At 39.9% G+C, this 9,000-nt stretch overlaps 1 protein-coding gene across 1 annotated transcript; it reads right to left on the bottom strand.

The window, feature by feature from the left end:
* Window positions 1-11: 11 nt before the first annotated feature.
* Window positions 12-7,490, bottom strand: slc7a6os (solute carrier family 7 member 6 opposite strand). Its single transcript, XM_080439406.1, has 5 exons — window positions 7,240-7,490; window positions 3,415-3,753; window positions 2,482-2,688; window positions 1,710-1,842; window positions 12-1,080 (listed from the first exon to the last, which is right to left on the bottom strand). The coding sequence occupies exons 1-5, from the start codon at window positions 7,441-7,443 to the stop codon at window positions 953-955; spliced, it is 1,011 nt and encodes a 336-aa protein (XP_080295532.1). The 5' UTR covers window positions 7,444-7,490; the 3' UTR covers window positions 12-952.
* Window positions 7,491-9,000: the final 1,510 nt, after the last annotated feature.

The raw sequence follows: 9,000 nt of genomic DNA, 5'->3' as shown, positions 1-9,000 counted from the left end.
TAATGTCACAGTTTGAGATGTTTTACATTTATTTTGAAAGCTTCATTTTTTTATACACATCTACATATTTACAAAAAAAAAGTAATTTCACAAGCATTCAAGAGAACAATCAGAAAGAGGAATGTTGAACAAAAGAAACGCGCACACACGCCCACACAAGGAAAAAAAAAACTATCATGCACAAAATGCAAACACCCTAAAATGCAAACGCATTTACGTGTCTCACTAACTTAAGAGTGTCAACTGCACAAAGCATACAAGGCATACCACGCTAATGTGCAAAATTTCTAACGCACATCCACTTTGGAACAAACACCCACACATATATTCACTCCACCCACACATATATTCACTCCACCACGGTAAAAAAAAGAAACAAAAAAAAAGATGCCAGGCCCTTCCAGAAATAACACAATATCGTTGCTGTCAGTCAGAAACCTTGCATGTCCAAATTTCTACTTTTTCTTTCTTCGTAAATTAATGCTCTACTTTGTCAAACTGCAGTGTCACACAGAAGTAACAAAGTCACAACACATTGCAATGTGACACGTTGTGATCTTGTAAATCTGCTATTTTAAATATATATATATATATAATAGAGTGAAAGTGATAAAGTGGGTCTTTGGGTTGTTATAAATACTAGAGGTCGCGTAAGCTCACAACGCATCGCAATGCGACACACTGTTATCTTGTACATCTGCTATTTTTTTATTAAATGTAATATAATTAAGTGAAAGTGTTCAAGTGTGTTTTGGGGTTTTTATTTAAAAAAAATCATAACAGGGGCTTGTGACTAAATAATAACTACATTGGATCCATTGGGAAACCCGATTCTTTCCCCCCCATTTTCTGAAGAGTAACAGGGTTGGACATACAGGGTTTCCACATGACAGTGACGATATACTCTCCAAACACCTACAGGTATGTTGAACCAATTATTACAGTATATGGCTCAGTCAGAAGCACGATCTGCATCGTCATCGTCTTCATCTTCCCCATTGCGACTCAGCTCATGCACCACCTCCCTCTGATAAGCCTCAAAGCTCCTCCTGCTGTAGGAGTGCTCCTCTTCCCAGTAACCTGCAACACACGAGGCCAGAGGTCACGTCAGCCAGCAACCCAATGAGACACCAAGAGCACACCTACATATGATGCTAACATTCAAAATATCATGTACATATCTGCCTTTCATGTACGCTATCTGTATATATCTTTATCAGTCCTATTTAACCTGCTTTCTATCTCTTTCCCTTTTCTCTCACTTTACCTTCTCACGGACTACTTCAAAACGATGGATCGTGCACAAAAGAAAAGTATTTTTTTAGTATGTGACGTGACAAATAAAACTGCTTCTGATTGGCTGATAAAAGCAACTGGAGAAAACCAGAGAAAGCCTTTGGTACGTCTAGAAACCAATGAATGAACGACCATTCATTTTATTATTCAAAATAATTACTACGGAATTAGGTTGAGGAGATTTCAGAAAATATTTAAATAATATTTTATTTTTTAAACCTGATTGGCAAATATGGCAGGAAATCTGAAATATCTGCTGATTTTGGAATTACTTTATAGACTTTTGTGCATGGATTTTGCCAAAACATCAGCCGACGCTTTTCCTCTGAGGACTGTACTCAGTCAGACCACATGCACAAATAGAATAGATGTTACAAAATTATTCAACAACTGTGTCACAAAAGTGGACATACCACCGTAGCGCTCCTCTCTGTCGCTGTCTCCATCACTCTCCTCATCTGGGTACTCGTTCCTCCAGTTGCCTTCCTCATTCTCATCATCCTCGTCCTCATACACCTCCTCTTCATGAACCACCTGGTCAGGAACCTATGATAGAAAAAATACATGCTAAAACCTCCAGCTGAACCTCTAATTAGATTGCAGTGTACAGCATCAAGCAAAGCAAATGACTTAAATCTGCACGCCTTAATGAAAAAAAAGAATAAGTCTATGATAGGACTGGGCAATTAATAAAGAATATATCGAAACCGAGATTTAGAACCAATAACCGACTTATAACCGAATAATCAAGCACTTTTTTCATAATGCTTCTTTCTTATAGATCAACAAATCGACAGGAAATAATAAAAACATTAACTACTTAACCCTGTATTATAATTTGTTGTACAATGGTGGCGTGCACAAATAGTGAAAATAGCCTATTACAAGCTCACAACGCATCCCATCGCGATGCATTATTTCATAATTGTTTGTTAGTTTCGAAGTTTCAAATCTGATTTGAAGTCATATCGCCCAGCCCTAGTCTATGACCAGGCCCACATTCACTGTGATTCTGGGTGATCACTAACCGCCGTTTGACCTATTCCATGCCTGCTCACTGCTTCACCCATCGATTCGCTCATTGATTTGCTCACTCCCCCATATACACACACTCACTCACTCCAATTCTCAACGCCGTCACTCATTCATCTGTCTGTCCATCCATCATCCAGCCCATCCACACACCAGTTCTCCCTCGTCTGCGTAGGCCCTGACAGACAGGATGTCCTGGATCCAGCCGGGTGTGGCCGTTTCCTGATAGTAAAGGTCGTAGACGTAATCGTCTTCCTGCTCCCGGTGCTCCGGCCCTTGCTGCTCTGTGGACACACTCAGACGCTCCCGTAGCATCTTCACGTTGTTGCACAGGATCTCCTCTGTGTCCGAGGACAAGGTCTGTGGACACATCGAAATGACAGGGGAAGAGTTACTTAAAATAAAGAATCTTAATTTATATTGGATAGCAGATAGACAGGAAGCTGAAGGAAGAAACTAGGGTAAGTCCATCCAACAGCCTTCCAACTCGGTGAGTATACATACTCACAACAACATTGTGAGTATGTGGCTGACACACTATCGGGTCAGTTACCGGTGCACCTCCGGTCAGGTACCAGCTACAATGATGTCCACCGTGCCATTATTGTAGCCATATTTACAGTATTTTTACTTGATCAAATTAAAAAAGATATAGGGGTTAGGATACCAAGACGGATACCCCAGACAGGACACATTTATTACAACTCCTCCTGATACACTTGACTTTTGAGCCACACACACACACACACACTCCTGAAAATTAAGTGGTGAGCTTTGTCTGTCAGCTATTTATAGTCTACTGTGCAATTTCCTGTTAAACTAATAGAAGCCCTACATTTCCATCAATGTCAAGTCTTGCTTGAATTATTATGCTTGAATTATAATGTTTTTTGTTAAACGGTCATCGCACCAGATATCAAATAGTTCCTTAAATTGTACTCCTCAAATGGTCAATTTTACACTCCTGAGTGACATTAGCATGTGCGTCACCAACCAAGTGAATGCTGCACCTTGTAAGTCAGTGTTACAAGAGTATGGAAAGGGACTGGGAGAATAACAATAGGTGACACATCTGGATTAACTCACCTTGCCAGGAGCTTTGTTCTGGTCCTCTTCATCCTCGTGTACAAGGTCAACCACTTGCACGTCTCCAAGTCCCCAGCATTTCTCCGGCTCTTTCTCATCCCGCTCCGTCTCACCTGCCCTCTCGGAGGAGTCTCCCTGGGGGTTCTGCCGCTCTGCAGGGCTCGACAGCCCCGCGCGGTGGCTGGAGAGGATTCGGTAGCGTTCTTCTCGCCGAGTGCTCCATTTGGCACTCCGTAGGTCCCCGAGGACCCGGTGGGAGCTGGCAGCAGAGGGACGCAGGGCATGGGCCACACGGGGCCGAGCCAGAGCCTCACGGACCTGTGTCTGAGCTGGAGCATCCTGTAGATGAGAGGGGAATAATATATGAAATATCACAACATACGGAGTCTGAATGGAGCCCGATCATCAAAATACAACCCTTATGTATAACTACCCCTTAATGGTATGGGAGCTTTAAACATTTACAGACATGATTAATGGTCACACTCGTACCAAAATCACAGCTGTTCTTGTGCTGTTGAGAACTATGGCCAGTTCCATAATTATTCAATTTTTAAAACCAGAATCAGTCTGTTCTGAGGTCCAGAGCGCTCTGGTGCTTTGCTGCATTCATTTTTCTATCGAGTGGGCTGTCATGTGCCTTTTACTGAGGATTGGCTTCCGTCTGGGCACTACACCATGAAAACCTGATTGGTGGAGTTCTGCAGAGATGGTCAATGTCCTTCTTGAAGGTTCTCCCTTCAGAGGAAAACTGGAGCTATGTCAGAGTGACCACCAGGTTCTTGGTCACCTCCCTGACCAAGACCCTTCTCTCCCCCAATTGCTCAGTTTGGCCAGCTCTAGGAAGAGCTTCTTGCGTTTATGAATGCTGGAGACCACTGTGTTTGTTGGGATCTTCAATGCTGCGGAAATATTTTGTTAACCTTCCCCACATCTGTGACTCAATACAATTTTGTCTCAGAGGTCTACAGACAATTCCTTTGACTTCATGGCTTGGTTTGCGCTCTTGAAACGGAGAAAACAGCCAGCACACAAAAAGCCAGTCCTTTTCACATAGTTTTATTTACCTCTCCACGGATAGAGGTCGGTTTGTGCTCTGACATGCACTGTTAACTGTGGGACATGAGTGTGCCTTTCAAAATCATGTAAAAATAAATTGACATTTACCAAAGGTAGACTCCAATCAAGTTGTAGAAACATATCAAGTTTGATCAGTGGAAACAGGATGCATCTCAGCTCAATTTTGAATGTCATAGCAAAATACTTATTATGCAAATGTGATATCTTTAGTATTTTATTTTTGATAAATTGGAAAAAAAAGGTTTGATAGCATTATTAGACACAAAATGGGAGAATAAGAATATTGTAATTATGATCATACATGGTAAAAACCTGCCGTGACCCATCATAGTAACAAATGTTGGCGCTTGGCAGATATTCATGCAAGTATACAAGATAAATAACATAAATGGTTTCCATTCTTGTATTAAGACTTTATAAAGACAAGATTTGACAAGTATCTACTTTATTCACCCTAAACTTTTATTATATACAAACCTGGAAACTGCACTACATTTAGCAGTGTACGAAATGTTAGAAAATGTATAGAGGCAAAACGTCTGGTAGGTAGCAGAATTAGAGGGAAATAGTTATAAGGTTATTAGCACACCAATTTACATTCCATTAAATCTAGATAGTTTCTTTTTCCGCTATAATATAAGTAATACACCCTGGTGAGCCTTGGATTAAGACTATCATAGATGAATGTTATCGATTTTGACATTTGCTATAAGCTAATGTCAAAATCGATAAAAATACATCTATGATAGTCTTGATCCAAGGCTACTGGTGAGTGTGTTTTGATTGTAGCATACAGTGGTGTAAAGTAACTAAGTAAATTTACACATTTACTGTACTTAAGTACAATTTTGAGGTATTTTTACTTTACTGGAGCATTTCCAATTTTGTACTTTTATTCAAGTAAATTTTTAATTCCGGAATTGTACTTGTAATAGAGTATTTCTACATTGCAGTATTGATACATTTACTTTGATTGTAGCATAGTACTATTTGAATAAAAGTGTATACATTTATTTTGATTGTAGCATAGTACTATTTGAATAAAAGTAAAATAATTTCAGCTTAAGTATGGGTATTTCATTTGAAATTGGGACACGCTGGCTGTGCAACGACTAGAGCTGAAGTGACGTACGAATAGATGGCATGATAATGACGTCGTCCATTAGCTCAACGGCTAACTGTGGCAGGAATGTTATTATAGCCTTTTTTTACCCACAGTCAATATGTTACCTAAAATTGGTTAGCTTACCACGACACAGACAACGTGACTGTGCGTTGTATACACGATAGTTGAGTTGTACTACATTTAGTAAATAAAACTTCACATCTGCTATGCTAGCTTAAGCTAACACGGTCCTAATACCAAGGATTCCTCAATGACGTCAAAACAAAGCCCTCGTCTAGCGGAAGTGCTTCAGACGCTAAAAGATCCAGATCCTTCTGGGCACCTCGATGTAAAATTGGCTAATTTGGCCAAAATGTTCCAAAAATGGAAAAATGGAAATTGGAAAATATTTTAAAGTAAAGGATACATGATTAGAACATGCTTAAACAATCGACAATTAAAATCTAATATTTCTACAAAGCCTGTATATCCAGTCATTTTGGAGCATACACAATAAGTTGAAGGATAAATTTAAGTCTAATAATGATGTACCGTGCATGTTCACTACATGTATCCTTAACATTACTTTTATTTATTAACATTTTGGAGAAAATAGCCAATTTTACATAGAGGTGCCCAGATGTCCCTATAGTGCCCAGTCACTGCCCACCTATCCTGTATGCCTTCAGACTCATCACGGGGGTCCTTCAACTGCGTTGTTAACCCCATAGAGGTTAAACATCGTTTCACGACCTTATCGCTCGGCTAAAGAAGTTGTGTGATCCTTTAACACGTTGAAAATGTAACAGTAGCGTCGTTGTGCTTACGACAGGATCCGAGGGTTTGTGATCAGTTGCCATATTTTGAGAGAGAAATAAGCAACCAGTAACCTGTAAGCTGATTGTATGACGTTCTGCATAGTAGTGTATATTTGTATGTCTTCTTAAATGTCATCATGATTTGAGTGCACGGGGATCTCATTTTAAATAAGCCACTGTGCTTCCATGTTCCAAGTTCCATGTACTGTTTTCATGTCTTTCTAAATAAAGTATTCAATCAATCAACCAACCAGGTCTAGGAAAACAAGCCCAAAAGAAACAACTACATGGGCCACATGGCAATTTACCAAGCTCACAACGCGTCACTAACAGCAGCTTTTGTGGATCTACTATTAGTGAGGTTGTGAACTTGTAGATCTGCCATTTTCAAAAAAGCGTGGTTTACATAATAATTAAAACATTTGGAAGCAAGCCTAAATAAACAAGTACACCTTAGAAACAAGATAAAAAAAACACAACTTTACAGAAAAACAAGTCCAAAGTTGCTTATGCTGCGACCACACTATAAGATAGTTACACAGCATATTTGTAGCTTTGTATCTTTGTAGCTGAAGTTGAAACCAACTAAACTTTTTTGCAGCTTTGAAGCTTATCTAGCAGCTACAAACGTCGAATGTATCTTTGTATCTTCATCATGTCACTGGCTTCCATCGAAAAAGAATGGTAGACTGTATCTTTTGAATCTGCCCGTGTGAACGCAGCATTATAACAAGCGGACATGGCAACACTGTTTGTGACGTCACTGACGTATCCCCAGTGACTGTTCTTTGTAGGGTAGTATCAACGGGCCTCCGGTCTCACCTGTGTTGTCGCCACCGTCGCCACCAGTTTGAACACGGAGTTCTCCACCTCGGCCTCGTCGGGCTCCGGTATGGTCTCCGCCGGACAGGGGCTCTGAGACGTGCTGCTCTCCGGTCGGATGCGCTTGCATGCCAGCAGCAACGCGTCGGCGGGGTCGGTGCCCCGCTTCCTTTTGACTCGAAGGATGGTGGTGTTCGGGTCCATGTTTGTTGCCTCTCTCCGTCTCTCCGCCTCGCTGTAGTGTGTCTGTCTGTGAGTGAGTCAGTCTGAGTCTGAGAGCAGAGTAGCAGTGTTGCCAGATTGTGTGAGAGAAATAAGCAACCAGGTTAAGAAGCCCAAAAGAAGCAGCTTGGGTCGTTGTGAGCTTGCTGTATTCTTTTTTTAAAATCTTGTAGAAAATGTGAAATGTTTTTTGAAACATTCTAACATGTATTAACTGTACAGAAATGTAGTACTTTCTGTGCTCCCCCCCCCAAACTGTTAATAAAGTATTCAATCAAACAACACAAATTTAGTATGGGAGTCCCTGGCACAAAATGTTTTCAGATGGGGGTTAGGTAGCTGTAGTATACAACCCTCGTAGACGTATTTATGATTCTGACGTCTACGAGGGTTGTATACTACAGCTAGGGGTTAGGGGGCAATTACCTCTAGCAATTACTTATTAATTTGGGGGTTACTCCTTGACCTTGACAAGAAAATATTTGAGAACCACTGTTTTTTTTTTTTTTTTTTTAAAGCCCAAATAAGCAATCGCACTTTAGAAACAAGCCCCAAAAACCGCAACTACCAATATTTACAAGCAACTTTACAGAAAAATAAGCCCAAAGTCGCTTATAATAAGCGGACATGGCAACACTGCAGAGCAGTGTCTTTTGCTTGCCGTAAAGTTGGGCGCATATGTCGCGAAATTGAAAAGGGGCGTGGTCATCAGTGTTGCAAGGAATTTGCATCATTTTCATGTAACATGTTAACATGACTTGTGTACATTAAAATATATAGACTCCTTTCACAGACGTGTCATAAGTCATAACCTAACAACTCTATCATCATAACTTTAATACATCATGATCAAAACATAGCTATAGCGCTACACATATGTTAAATTTATAATGTTTAAGTTTGATCTAAATAAAACTATCTCATCTTTTTTATTGAATTAGCTTCTGCTATGTTAAATATGATAAGTCAACTTTATGAAAAGGGTCCATACTATTACATTAATTTCTGTTTTGAAACAACTTATCCATATAATTTTTATGCTAAGTAATGTACCAGTCATTACGCAAAATATGATTATCTTAATCATCAAAGGCACATTTGGGTGTTTTTTTTTAAAATTATTATTATACTTTACCTTTTTCTACAGGAAAAAAAGCTTTCCAAACAACTAACCAATCTCAGTTCTTTCTCCCCCTTTAGGTTATGGGATCCAAAATATTTATAGGTATAACATATTGAATATCACAAAGTCAGGTTGTCATTGTGACTGATATGCATCACTACTGGCTAAAGCTGTAACTTCATGTACTACCTGGGATTTGAACCCTTCCCCATGAAAGATCACGGGAGGGGGTGAGGCCTTAGCTGTTTGGACAACCAAAATAGGATTAAAAGAATAGCAGATCCACAAGCTCACAACACGCCACGATGTGTTTTGAGCTTGTAGATCATCTATTTTCGTAATCCTGTTTGTTGTAGAGGGCGTGTGTGTGTGTGTGTGTGTGTGTGTGTGTGTGTGTGTGTGTGTGTGTGTGTGTG

This window comes from Gymnoscopelus braueri (genome assembly GCF_963280865.1).
Source record: "Gymnoscopelus braueri genome assembly, chromosome: 1".
Taxonomy (NCBI): domain Eukaryota; kingdom Metazoa; phylum Chordata; class Actinopteri; order Myctophiformes; family Myctophidae; genus Gymnoscopelus; species Gymnoscopelus braueri.
The sequence above is the reverse complement of the archived record's forward strand: the minus strand, read 5'-3'. Positions and strand labels throughout refer to the sequence as shown.

Excerpts from the sequence above, each read along its gene's own strand:
- slc7a6os (XM_080439406.1), bottom strand. The coding sequence starts at position 7,443 with ATGGACCCGAACACCACCATCCTTCGAGTCAAAAGGAAGCGGGGCACC. Across the intron at positions 1,843-2,481 it reads ACGCAGACGAGGGAGAACTG|GTTCCTGACCAGGTGGTTCA; the intron begins GTGTGTGGATGG and ends TTTCTATCATAG. Across the intron at positions 1,081-1,709 it reads CAGAGAGGAGCGCTACGGTG|GTTACTGGGAAGAGGAGCAC; the intron begins GTATGTCCACTT and ends CGTGTGTTGCAG.